At 47.5% G+C, this 14293-nt stretch overlaps 1 protein-coding gene across 4 annotated transcripts in view; it reads right to left on the bottom strand.

Annotated features, from left to right (window-relative positions):
• LOC111528595 (glucose-fructose oxidoreductase domain-containing protein 1-like) overlaps positions 1-9140 on the bottom strand; it is a 20547-nt gene extending 11407 nt beyond the window's left edge. For 2 of the 4 annotated variants that reach the window (XR_003307270.2, XM_026449423.2), the window contains exon 1: positions 8115-9140. Coding sequence is in view for 2 of the 4 variants with exons in the window: in XM_026449423.2 (XP_026305208.1) it covers positions 8115-8367 (253 nt within the window). In the remaining 2 variants the exon portion in view is untranslated. Of the gene's footprint in view, positions 1-5912; positions 7645-8114 lie in introns of those variants that run through there. The other 2 variants (XR_003307269.2, XM_023195312.3) reach the window with 2 other exon arrangements.
• Between the last annotated feature and the right edge of the window lie 5153 nt (positions 9141-14293).

The raw sequence follows: 14293 nt of genomic DNA, 5'->3' as shown, positions 1-14293 counted from the left end.
CTCCCATGGAGAAGTTTCACCAAGAGAGTCTACACTGCTGTCTCCAAATACAGGGATCGTGAAAACAGATGTCGCCACATTCCACACAAGGCAACAGGCATTTCAGCACAGTTCCCCTGACAGGTTAATTACTCACAGCAGGGGATGTCTTCTGTTCCCAAGGGCAGAGAGCTATCTCATCTCTAGTGTCTGACTGTTCCAGCATCCACACTGCCTGAGGGCTGGATAGAAATTCTGAATCTCAGGTCCCACCCAGGAATCTGTTTTTTATTTTATTTTGAGACAGGGTCTCACTCTGTCGCCCAGACTGGAGTGTAGTGGTATGATCTCGGCTCACTGCAGCCTTGACCTCCAGGCCTCAGGTGATCCTCCCACCTCAGTCTCCCAAGTAGCTGGGACTACAGGGCATGCACCATCATGCCTGGCTAGAGACAGGATCTCACTATGTTGCCCAGGCTGATCTCGAGGGCTCAAGCAATCCTCCTGCTTTGGTCTCCCAAAGTGCTGGGATTATAGGCGTAAGCCACTGTGCCTGACCTGGAATCTGGTTTTTGATAAGATCCCCAGGTGATGCAACCACATCTGAAAGTTTGAGAGGCATTCAGCTACTGCATACAGGAGGATAAGAATACTATGTGTTGGCCGGGCGCCGTGGCTCAAGCCTGTAATCCCAGCACTTTGGGAGGCCGAGACGGGCGGATCACGAGGTCAGGAGATCGAGACCATCCTGGCTAACATGGTGAAACCCCGTCTCTACCAAAAAATACAAAAAAAAAAAACTAGCCGGGTGAGGTGGCGGGTGCCTGTAGTCCCAGCTACTCAGGAGGCTGAGGCAGGAGAATGGCGTAAACCCGGGAGGCGGAGCTTGCAGTGAGCTGAGATCCGGCCATTGCACTCCAGCTCAAAAAAAAAAAAAAAAAAGGAATACTACGTGTTAATTGACACATTCTGTTTAGAACCTTTTGCCTTCCGCCAGGCATACATGTATTCAATGAAAATGCATTCATTTGTCATTCGATAAATATTTATAGTGTGTCTTCTAGGTGACTAAGTGTCTGGCACTGTCTAAGGGAGATAAGGGTACCCTGATGAACCAAGCAGACAAGGGTCCTACCTTCCAATAACGCACATTCTACCTAGGGAAACAAACAGCAAGCAAGAAAACAACCAAGCAAATGAAAGAGATCATCACACACCATGAAGAGTGTTACGAGGAAGAGAAGGAGGATGACAGAGGCAGGACTGAGGTTGGGGGAGAACCTTTTAATTGGGAGGGGAGGATACAGAAAGGCCTCTTGCCCAAAGGAACATGTAAGCTGAGACCTGAAAGTGAAAATGAGCTAGCCATTCCAAAAAGTGAGGCAAGAATCTTCTGGGCAAAGGGATGAGCTGGTGCAAAGGCCAAGAGTCTTTGCAAAGGAAAGAGATTGGCATCTGAGGAACAGAAAAGAGGCCAGGTGGCCGGAATATAGAGAGTCCAGGAATGTGTGAAGCCATCCAAGAAGTGGAAGAGATGGACAAGGCAGGGCCATTTCAGGCCAAGAAAGTCATGGTAAGGAGCTTGGATGTTATTTCAGGTGCTATGGGAGCCACTGAAAGTGGAGAGTGACACCTTACACACACACACACACGTGTGTGCACATGTGCTCACTTTCCCCATTGTACAGAGTAGACCGCATAAGAAACAAGACTGGACCCAGGCAGGCTGGCTTGGGCCTGTGCTGGCCTGGAGCCCTGCGCTGCTGGGGACACAAAGGTGAGTGAGGCTTCTTTGCCTTGTCTGTATCCTGACCATCAGGACGCTTGCTGGGAGAGGCAACAAGGAAATTGACAAAAAATACAGTGTCATTTTAAGTGCCAGTTAATGAGGCAATATCTTTGTTAAATGTAATCAGGATGTACTCTCTGACCAGCAGTTTACACATCTATCCCACAAACAGGCTGGCATGTGTACACAATGACATATGCTCAAGATTATTCATTACATGGTTGTATAAGCAAAAATTGGAAACAACCTAAATGTTGAGTAACAGGGAACTGCTTAAATAAATTTTGATGTATCCATACAATGAAATACTAGGTAGTCAAAAATAGGAACAATAATACTTTCACATTCAGAGTTTCATATATTTGTGTATATGTAAAATATATGTATATATTATACATTATATAGACATATATATATGGCCTTGAATGGGAGACATAAACAACTGGTAATAACGATTGCCTCCAGTCCGAAGACAGGGACTGGGGGACATAAGGTCTTCCATGTGTACTTTTATAGCATTTGAAATTTGTACCGCATGAATATATAGCCAATTCAAAATAACTAAATAAAATTTAAATGTTAAATGAATGCCTTAAAATAGGTGCTAGGCAAGATGGTGGCACACAGTGTAGAGACGACAGAAGGGTATGTAGGGTGGGGGGTTTGAGGGAGAGGAAGCGGTAACACTTGGGCTGAGTATTGAAGGGCAAACATGGAAGAAGACCTCAAGGGACAAGGGCGTTCCTGACAGAGACCCGGATATGTGCGCCAACAGGGCCCCTTCAAGGAAACCCCAGCAGTGTGAGGGCTTGCTGAAGCCCTTGGGTTCGGGAATGGCCACCAGGACATGAGGCTGGGCATGTCATGCCAATCAGCTGGGGCTTTTCCTGAAACAGGAAACAATGATACAACCAGGTCTCTAGCACTCCAGCATACCTGGCAGCAGTGTGGATAGTGGCTAGAGGCAGGGTTGGGTGGGGTGAACTGGAACCTGATTCAGAAACTACGTAAGGACCTGACTTCTACGGGGAACAGACACAGAGAGTTTCAGATGGCATCAACCAGGTTTGGGAACCGATTCCAGGACTGGGATGAAAAAGGAACAAAGGACAACTCCAACAGTCTCACCTGGGCTGCCATGATCTATGGCTGAGGAACAGGTACAGCTGATGGAAGAGGAAGAAATGACTCGGGGGGAGGTAGAGTGCTGGGTTCAAATCTCTAGCCAGGAGCAATGTGTCTCAGGTCTCTGAATCTCAGTTGCTTCATTTGTGAAATGGAGTTAATATCTATCTTAGAGGATTATATTAGTCATGAAATGAAATGCTTTATACACAGCACTTATCATGCTGCCTGGCACACAGTATGTACTTAATAAGAGGCAGCCTTGGACAGTGTAGAAAGTACACTTGGTAGAAGTGTCTCTATAACAGAGGAATGCCTCATTCACTAAGGTAGGGATTTCGAGAAAATTTTTTAAAATTAAAGGAGGATGATCAAGTGGGCTTCATCCTGGGGATGCAAGGCTGGTTCAACATACGCAAATCAATAAACGTAATCCAGCATATAAACAGAACCAAAGACAAAAACCACATGATTATCTCAATAGATGCAGAAAAGGCCTTTGACGAAATTCAACAGCCCTTCATGCTAAAAACTCTCAATAAATTCGGTATTGATGGAACGTATCTCAAAATAATAAGAGCTATTTATGACAAACCCACAGCCAATATCATACTGAATGGGCAAAAACTGGAAGCATTCCCTTTGAAAAGTGGCACAAGATAGGGATGCCCTCTCTCACCACTCCTATTCGATACAGTGTTGGAAGTTCTGGCTAGGGCAATCTGGCAAGAGAAAGAAATAAAGGGGATTCAGTTAGGAAAAGAAGAAGTCAAATTATCCCTGTTTGCAGATGACATGATTGTATATTTAGAAAACCCCATCGTCTCAGTCCAAAATCTCCTTAAGCTGATAAGCAACTTCAGGATATAAAATTAGCGTGCAAAAATTCTTATACAGCAGTAACAGACAAACAGAGAGCGAAATCATGAATGAACTTCCATTCACAATTGCTTCAAAGAGAATAAAATACCTAGGAATCCAACTTACAAGGGATGTAAAGGACCTCTTCAAGGAGAACTACAAACCACTGCTCAGTGAAATAAAAGAGGACACAAACAAATGGAAGAACATACCATGCTCATGGATAGGAAGAATCAATATTGTGAAAATGGCCATACTGCCCACGGTAATTTATAGATTCAATACCATCCCCATCAAGCTACCAATGACTTTCTTCACAGAATTGGAAAAAACTGCTTTAAAGTTCATACGGAACCAAAAAAGAGCCCGCATTGCCAAGACAATCCTAAGTCAAAAGAACAAAGCTGGAGGCATCACGCTACTTGACTTCAAACTATACTACAAGGCTACAGTAACCAAAACAGCATGGTACTGGTCCCAAAACAGAGATATAGACCAATGGAACAGAACAGAGCCCTCAGAAATAACACCACACATCTACAGCCATCTGATCTTTGACAAACCTGAGAAAAACAAGAAATGGGGAAAGGATTCCCTATTTAATAAATGGTGCTGGGAAAATTGGCTAGCCATAAATAGAAAGCTGAAACTGGATCCTTTCCCTACTCCTTATACGAAAATTAATTCAAGATGGATTAGAGACTTAAATGTTAGACCTAATACCACAAAAACCCTAGAAGAAAACCTAGGTAATACCATTCAGGACATAGGCATGGGCAAGGACTTCATGTCTAAAACACCAAAAGCAATGGCAACAAAAGCCAAAATTGACAAATGGGATCTAATTAAACTAAAGAGCTTCTGCACAGCAAAAGAAACTACCATCAGAGTGAACAGGCAACCTATAGAATGGGATAAAATTTTTGCAATCTACTCATCTGACAAAGGGCTAATATCCAGAACCTACAAAGAACTCAAACAAATTTACAAGAAAAAAACAAACAACCCCATCAAAAAGTGGGCAAAGGATATGAACAGACATTTCTCAAAAGAAGACATTCATACAGTCAACAGACACATGAAAAAATGCTCATCATCACTGGCCATCAGAGAAATGCAAATCAAAACAACAATGAGATACCATCTCACACCAGTTAGAATGGCAAACATTAAAAAGTCAGGAAACAACAGGTGCTGGAGAGGATATGGAGAAATAGGAATACTTTTACACTGTTGGTGGGATTGTAAACTAGTTCAACCATTGTGGAAAACAGTGTGGAGATTCCTCAGGGACCTAGAACTAGAAATACCATATGACCCAGCCATCCCATTACTGGGTATATACCCAAAGGATTATAAATCATGCTGCTATAAAGACACATGCACATGTATGTTTATTGCAGCACTATTCACAATAGCAAAGACTTGGAATCAACCCAAATGTCCATCAGTGACAGACTGGATTAAGAAAATGCAGCACATATACACCATGGAATACTATGCAAGCATAAAAAAGGATGAGTTTGTGTCCTTTGTAGGGACATGGATGCAGCTGGAAACCATCATTCTCAGCAAACTATCGCAAGAACAGAAAACCGCATATTCTCACTCATAGGTGGGAATTGAACAATGAGATCACTTGGACTTGGGAAGGGGAACATCACACACCGGGGCCTATTATGGGGAGGGGGGAGGGATGGCATTGGGAGTTATACCTGATGTAAATGACGAGTTGATAGGTGCTGACGAGTTGATGGTTGCAGCACACCAACATGGCACAAGTATACATATGTTATAAACCTGCACATTGTGCACATGTACCCTAGAACTTAAAGTATAATAATAATAATAAATAAAAAATTAAAGGAGGACGTGTGTGATTCAATTGATCTGAAGTTTCTTTTCACTGTGGTCCCTAGACCAGCCCCTTACTTTGACAGGCCTGTGACTAGTTATCAGTGTGGATCAAGGGCCACAGACCTGTCACCATCACTGAGCAAGCAATTCAAAGTCCAGGACTTTGCTAAAAGGACAATTTACCAGGACAAGTCAGAGTAGCCAGTTTCAATTCCAGGCAAACACTCGTATCTATACACTCCCAACAGCCAGACCAGCCTGATAACTGTTTGGGGTTTTTCACTTCCTGTGTTGTATGTGTTGAACCTTCAATAGTGACTGTAAAGCAAACCAAGACGACCACCCCACTGTGCACTCGCACGGGCAGCCTGCAAAAGAAGGAGTTAAAAAAAGAAAGAAGAAAGAAGCTCCAAACCTACCCTAAAAACATGAACAAAACCCTATTCTGTCATCACCATTATTAAACTAGGTCTATTATGCCTTTTATCATTGGCTTTGAAGAGATAACAGACATGTCTTGTTAATTAAAGAAAAGTCACAGGGATATTTGAAAAATAAGAACAGAAGAAGTATCCAGAAATGTCTAATTTGTGTCACATCTCTTGAAACCAGAGCCCCCAGATACTTTCATGGCCAACTTCCCAGAGACAGCCAGAAAACAAAGTCATCCTTGTTCCCCAAATCGCCACCCTCCTGCTCTAGGTTTGCTCTGTGGGTCTGTACCCAGGACAGGAGCCACCATCTCTACGGTGGAGAAATGAAGTTACAACATGGTCTTTCAGATATGACCAGTCCTAAGCTCTCCAGTATACCCAGGGCTCATGAGGGACCAGTTTTGTACAAATTCCACTAATAGAATTATACCACAAGATGGTTGTAAAATATTTAATATGCAAAGAGCCAATGTAAACAAGGGAGTTATCCACCCAATACACATGTTCCATCAAACAGAAAATAAATATTGGCCAGACTCAATGGCATTCAGTTCAAGGCCAAAGAAACAGGCCACAAAGGGCAGACACTTAATAAAATTAACTGACAATTAAAACTGACAATGTGAGCAGCCTCCTTAGGACTTCTATCAGATGTCGCATCTGAGTCAATAGCCAAATGGCCTGATAAAAATGGCTTTCTATGGAGAAAGAGTTTCTACATTCTGTTCAGAGCTCTTCGAAGGCAGAATTAAAACACACATATATTTCACCCACCCTGAATCCACACCTATTTTTAAAAAATAAAACAGTCTTTCCAAGACTACATAACTTCCGGTTGGTTTCTGTATGGTCTCTGTTCCTTGGCAGTTCCTCCCTTCTAATCTGTTCTACTATTCGCTTCATCTGGTTATAAGCTTTGTTCTTGTTATAAGCTTTGCGTTTTCCTCACCAATAGAAACTTCAGCTTTCAAAGGTGAGCTGCTAATTTTCTTGGAATTGTAAGATCAAGCAAGTTTCCTGGGATTCTTTTAGGTTATATATAAGAACTGATGATGAACAAAACATGCCCTTCTCTCTCCCCTGAGCATGGGCTGAGAGGTTGCTACTCTGTGCTCAGAGATTGTTTAGACTGCCTGGGAGTTGAGGGGAGCAGGGACCAGATGGTGAGGCACCCTGAACTCATCTCCGGCCCCCGCGGGTCAACACTGTGCCTTCAGAAACTATTCCTGAAGTCGATTAGGGAGGGCCTTTTCAGCTGCAAAGCGTCCATGCCTCTGGAGCTACTGCGCCCATGCCCGTAAAAATTTTAAATCGATTACTCCAAACTGGGGCAGAAGACGTTTTCCGGAAGGCTGCAGTCAAAAGTTAAAACCCCTGGTTTTATCAAATCAGTCATTACTAACCTATGACGCCTCTGAAAACATTCTAAATCATCACCCCCATCCAACCACTCCCATCATCCTTGCCTCCAGCGCAGACGAAATAATTCCAGCCGATGGTCACACCTCCAATCTCACGCTAAACTAACTCACAGCAGGAAGAAACAAACGACCCCAACAGGGCGCCACAGCTGCTGAAGGGCAGGTCCTCTGTCGCACCCTAGAAAACCCGAGACACGTGTGCGGCCCTTTATTCAGGCGTTTCTGGGCGCGCACTCGCGTCTCCCAGGCGCGCGCGCGCGCGCGCGCACACACACACACACACGTACACTACACACACAGCTGAGGACTAACTTTCCTCTTCTTGCGGAGCACCCCATCCCCTGATATCGGCATCTGATCTTCCTAGTTCGCATCCCCGGAACACACTCCTCCTCCAGCCTGCAAGCCACACACGTGGGGAAGCGCGTCCAAGTGGTGCCAGGAGGCAGGAGGGAAGTGCAAAGGTGGGGAAGGCCCTGGACGAGGAAGGAGGGAGCTCTGAGTCGGATCTGGGATCTCAGATCCCTGGGGCAGCGTAGATGCAGGGTAAGCTTCTGGGACGCGGAGAGGGAAAGGCAGCGGGGAAGGAACGCAGAGAAGGTTAAAGGGCGGGGGTGGGACGGAGGATGCAGGGTAGGGGTCGCTCACCTAGGGTTTTGACAGCGATCTGTCTGGTGAGAGGCGGCGGCAGGTTAATGCACACCAAGTCCACGTCCTGATGCAGCAGCACCTCATCAATGCGGCTAGTGTAGAAGGGGACACTCATCTCCTTGGCCAGCTCCTCCGCTTCTTCCTGCGTGCGGCCCCACAGCGCCTTCACCGCGAAGCCCTCGTCTTTTAGCAAAGGGATGATGACACGGGCCGTGAGGCTGGTACCGAACACGCCCACCCCGGGAAGCATGGCTGCTCAGAGCCGCTGGTTCTGCTTCTACTCGGATCTCCAGTCCAACACGCGCACACACCCACCTCCAGCTAGTCCTGCACCCGCCTCCTGCAGCCAATCTAGCCGCTGTGCGCCAGCCGCCGTGCACCGGGCAAGGCGCCCGGGTGCCCAGCGCGCACTGAGCTGCAGGCGGAGCAAGCTCGGGGCGCCTCAGTACGGTGACTGCGGCAGTGTCCGCCACGCGGGGTTTGCGTCCTTCCCGGAGTCGGCGACAGGGACCCCCTCAGGGCGCCGGAGGCTTCGAAGCCCCCTGGAGCCCCGGCTCAGGCGGCGCTCCCGCGGCAGCGCCAGTCCGCTGCGTGCGCCCCGCCAAGGCCGCTCCATGGCCGGCTCATCCCCGCGGCCGCGCCGCCGCAGCCCGGGACCGTCTCTCTCCCGCGTCGTTTGCGCAGCCGGCGAATCGCACACACAAACGTCTACACCCTGCCCCAGAGTCTGGGCACGGACCCGCTCCGCTGGGGAGTCTCCTTTATCCCTAGCCCTCCGATCGGAATGAAATAATCCCGCGACTGCCAGGAGGCCGGCTAAGGATGCGGCCCGGAGCGCGCCGGACGGGGATCTCAAGCTGCAGCGCTGCAGCGGCGGCCACGACCCGGCGCCAGCCTCCTCATTTTGCTGCCATGTTCGCTCGCCTCGCGGTTCGGGCGGCCTCGGCCCCAGGCCGGCTCAGGCTCCGGGATCCCGCGGGGACGAGGGCGGAGTTGGCGAGTTTGGCTGTCAGCGGCCGGTGTTCCTGCACCGCCCTCGCCGCAGCGCCGCGCGCCATTGGCCGCCGCGCGCCGCCCCCGCCCCCGCCGCCGCCAGCTCCGGGTGCGCGCTGCGCCCGAGCCCTGGGAGCCCAGCCCGGCTCCTCCCCGTCCCCGCCTCGCTCGCCTCCTGCCCCTCCGCTTCTTCCCTTTCTTTGCCCTCACCATCTTCTTCTCCTCCCTGCTTCACTCCAAACCCCGCCCCAAGCAAGCAAATAAATCTATCTAGGCAGGGCGCGCCCCAGTAGGTTAGTCGCCTGTCCTTTGGAAGAGAGCAGTGGGCGCCTTGGCCTGGGGAATGTGAGGGGACCCGGCGAGGTGCGAACAGCCGGTATTAACAACCTCGGTCCCCGGAGCGTTTCCTGCGTGCTGAGCATCATACTGAAGCCTTTCCAGGCATTGTCCCTTTTAGTCCTCGCAGCAACCTAAGGTTATTGGAAACCCATTTTACCAGCGATGTAAATGAGTCCCAGTGAAGGCTAAGGGACTTGCGCAAGGTGACATATGTAAGCAACAGGCCTGCGATTGGAATCCAGGCCCCAGAGTCTGGGCATGGAACCGCAGACTTCTCCGGTCTCCTTCCAAGCTAGCCTGCTCCAATCGCGCGCCCCCGCTCCGGCCGCGCACGCACGGTTCAGCCGCCTTCTTCCCAGACAGTCCAGTCTTGGCGGGCTCTCATCTGCTCCCCACCTTCCCTGCCCCTAGGCCCGTGCCCGCCCCCGCGTAGACGCTGTGGTCCGGACTGCCGCAGCGGGGCAGGGGTCTCCGAGGCCGCTGCGGCGCGTGCGTCTCGTGTCTAGGTTTCGAGACCGATATGTCGCCCTGGCCAGATGCCACGCCCGCCTCTTGCTTCGGCTCCTGTTGCCATCGCCACTTCCAGCAGCCTTTACTTCTCCCAGTTTGTCCCCACCTCCACCCCCCTGCACCCTTCTCAGGCCCTGGAGGCGGAACTGAGGGGGACTGGCCAAGGATGGCCCCGCACCTCTGGACCGTGGGGACTCTGTGTCTGTCTGATTTTCCACCATATCCTTGGCACCTGGCACACGGCCTGCCTGTGTGTAGTGGGCCCTCATAAACATTTGCTAAATAAATGAATGCATATTCATCGAATGCCCGCTTCGCACCCATTTGGTGCTGGGAGCGGACACTAAACATTGAAAGGCACATCTTCTAGCTGAAGGTCTTTGGAGAGGTCATGAGTCAGGTCATGTTCATCTCCTGTCTTCAGCACTGGGCTCAATGTAGCACATGGTCTGCCGCAACACCAGTGGAAAACGTGATACTTGCAAGCGTTTAAAACAACTTGTAACAACTGGCAGTGAGGCGGGGCGCGCATGGAGAGAGCAGGATATCAAAAAAGCTGCGTGTGGCAATGCGGAGTGGAGGCTGACCTAGGGCATTAGAAGAAAAGCACAAAGGACACAGTGCTGGGTGGCTGACAGCAGCTGGGGAGGACTGAGAGGCAAAGAGGGGTGTTGCCCTCAACACTAACAGGCTTCTTTTGAGCAGGGGTTTTGTAAGAACCAAGGCAGGAACGCCTATCTGGGCACAGGAGCAGGCAGTGGTGTCGGACCCAAGGGACTGGATACATCACAGACTTGTCACATGTCAGAGACGGCCAGGATCTCAGGGAGCCGAGGATGTGCAGTAGTGGTCAGAGCACAGCCAGAGCCACTGGCGTTGACTTCTGGCTCTGCCATTTATTAGCTGTAGGACCTTGAGCAAATCACTTCTCTGCGGCATAGTTTCATCTGTAAAATGGGTGGGTAATAACGGTACATACCACAAGGGTTTTTAGAGGATTCGATTCATTAACATTTACAAAGTCCTGAGAATAAGGCATGGTGCATAGTAAGTTCTATATAAATGTTAAATAAATAAATATAAAGAATGGGTCGGCTACCGATGTCATTTCTTGATGAGAGAGACCCTTGTACAGTGCAGTAATATCTAGCTAATAAGATGGAGTTTTGTTTGTGTTCTTTTAAAGGGAACTCTACCCCTAGCTTGAATGTGAATAAAATGGACCTTCTAAGCCTGCTGTGGTGGCTCACACCTATAATCCCACTGACTGGGGAAGCCTAACCAGGGGTATCGCTTAAGCCAGAAGTTCTAGACCAGCTTGGGCAACATAACAAGACCCCATTTCCTAAAAATTAAAAAATTAGTTGGGCATGGTGGTGTGTTATGTGTCCGTAGTCCCAGCTACTTGGGAGACTGAGGTGGGATTGAGCCCAGGAGTTTAAGGCTGCAGTGGGCCTAGCCTTGATCATGCCACTGCACTCCAGCCTCGGCGACAGAGGGAGACATTGTCTCTAAAAAAGAAAGAAAAAAAAGAGAGAACTTCCATCTATGTAACATCAAAGAAAATGATCACATTTGATTCTCATTAAAATTTGTAAATAAACATTATTATCTCCATTTCGTAGAAGGCAAAACTAAGTCCTGCTAGCAAGTCCAACTTAAAGGTTTAAAACAGAACACTTCATTTCCAACCTTACTCTCAAGCCATTCCTCCCTCAACAAATAAAATCATCAGTTTACCAGTTGGTCAAAAGCCTTGGAATCATCTGGTCTTCATATCCTTTATAGTCAACCATGAGCAAATCCTGTCTGCTCCACTTGCAGAATGCATCCAGAGTCTGCCGACCTCTCCCTGCCATGGCTGGGGAGTCCAAGTCACCATCATCACTATCAGGACCACTGTCCTTACTGGTCTCCCTGCTTCCAGTGATGCCCCTCATAGTCCATAGATCCCATAAAAGATAAGTTGAATCATCTCCCATCATGCTTGGCACCTGCCAGGGAATTCCCATCTCACTTTGAATCAACTCCAAAGGCCTCAGCATGCCTGAAAGACTCTATCTGGCCTAACCCACAGCACCTTGCATCTCATAGCCTATTGCATAGCGCCCCATACCCTGCATTCCAGCACCCTGGCCTCTTTGCTATGCCCTTTACAGGCTGTTTGTTCTTGCCCCAGGGCCTTTGCACTTACTGTTTCATCTGCCTGACACCTCATTCCCCCTCAACACACACACACACATACATACACAAATCCACGGGGCTCTCTGCTCACTTTGCTCAAGCCTCTGCTCAGACTGCCTGGCCTGACCATCTCCTCTAAAATGACACCTCTGTCATATTTCATCCCTTTGTCCAGTTTTATTTTTCTTTATACCTCCTGTCACTGCCTCACATTATATTATATGCCTGCCTATCTGTTTATCATTCATTTGCCTTGACAGGTTCCAAAGTCACTGAGATAAGAAGTTTGGGTGTCTCATTCGCTTCTGAGTCCCAAACACCTAAAATTGTGCCTGGCACCTGCTAGATATTCAGTACCCATTTGTTGAATAAATGCTTGCACATTCTTCTAACAATCGTGTGCTGTTATGAGTTGATATTTATAAAGTCAGTCATCAGAACCGTGCCAAGTGCCATGTGCAAGAATGGCGCATGCAATGGAGATGCACAGTGGAGGAGGACAGAGTCCCTGCACCCACGTTGCTTATGCCTGGTAGCCCGTTGGTTGATGACATGAATTGACCATGGCAACACAGCATAACACACCCAGAAGACTGGTCTGCATGGGTTGATTTGAGAAGAGGAGGGTTCTGAAATCTGAATGGGAAGATTGTGAAGACATGCACTGAGAAGTGGGTTGGGCCCAGGTTCTGAAAGATTTACTGGAGTTAGCCAGAAGAAAGAGAGGAGAATAGTCTAGACAGAGGAAAGCTATGAACAGGCTAACTCAAGGTGGAAAGGTGTATGTGGAGGCCAGAACATGGTGGGGAGAATGAATAAGTAGATTGGTGTTTTAGAGCCATTATTCAACCTCCAGTACGGAGGGTGTCTTGTGAGGGGCCACTAGACCCAGCGCTGCAGGGAGCCCACTACAGTGACCCCAAAGTGAGGAGAAGAGGACTAAGAAAGGTGGCAGCTATGGGAATCAAGATACCTGCACAGAGATATCATGAGATAACAAGGAGATGAAGTCTCCTGGGCCTGGCAGCTAATTGGACATGGGAGGAGAGTAAAACAATGTTGGCGTGACTTCTCAGCTTGAGGCTAGTGGAGAAGCTGGGTGTGCGCTTGTGTCCTCACTAGTTAGACAGGTCTTGCTTCATCCGTCCTGGGCATGCGAGGATTACGCTGAGTATGCATCTATTCTAAGGTTCTGAGGACACAGACCTTTGCACACACAGTGCCTGTGCACATGGTCCCCACAGACAGTCTTGTTCTTCAAGTTCTTCATGTGAAACCCTCTTAAACCGTGGATGCTGAATCCCAACCTGTAACACAACCTGAGGTTTTGACATTTTAAAACAGTTCTGAAAATAAGCCTAAAATTGTCTTTCCCCTCCATCCATGATTTAGCTGCCAGCCTCTACTATTTGCATTTATGTGAACATTTTAGGCCCATTTGAATGTCATGAAAAATAAATGTCCAGCCTGGGCAACTTAAAACATCCTATCTTTATAAAAACTTTTTTGAAGTTAGCTAGGAATGGTGTGTGTGCTGGTAGTCCCAGCTACTTGAGAGTTTCACTCATGAAATTGACTTGAGAGCCTGAGGGAGGAGGATTGCATAATCCCAGGAGTCGAAAGTTTCAGGAGCTATGATTGACTGCACTCCAGCTTGGGAGACAGAGCAAGACCTTGTCTCAAATATTAATAATAATAATAATAATAATAAAATGAAATAAAATAAATGAAATAATTTTATTCCTAGCTCTAAGATGATGATAAAATGGAATTTCTTCTCATATTAATTTAGTTTAATGACAATTTATAGTATTTTTCACTGTAAGAGTCATTTGTACATATTACAGACATTTTAGAAAATAAGATGAAATCAGCCTTAATCATTCTATCCTTACATAGCCACTGTAAATAGTTTGGTTTACTTGTTTCCACAGTATTGGAAATATGTTACTATTTCAATGAAATAGAAAAGTTTTGCTCTTTAGTTAGATTTGTTTATTGTTCTTTATGACACAAAGTAGAAAGAGGCTTTCTTTTTAGTTGACTGTCCATAAATGCCCAGTGTTCAAATAAATCTTAAAATCTGTGGAGTGAAATACTTTTGCTCTTTGTGGAATTATAAGAGCTTTGCCAGGTTGAGAAACTTGAAT

Source organism: Piliocolobus tephrosceles, chromosome Y, assembly GCF_002776525.5.
Source record: "Piliocolobus tephrosceles isolate RC106 chromosome Y, ASM277652v3, whole genome shotgun sequence".
NCBI classification, from domain to species: Eukaryota; Metazoa; Chordata; class Mammalia; order Primates; family Cercopithecidae; genus Piliocolobus; species Piliocolobus tephrosceles.
This window is presented reverse-complemented; position numbering and strand designations above follow the sequence as displayed.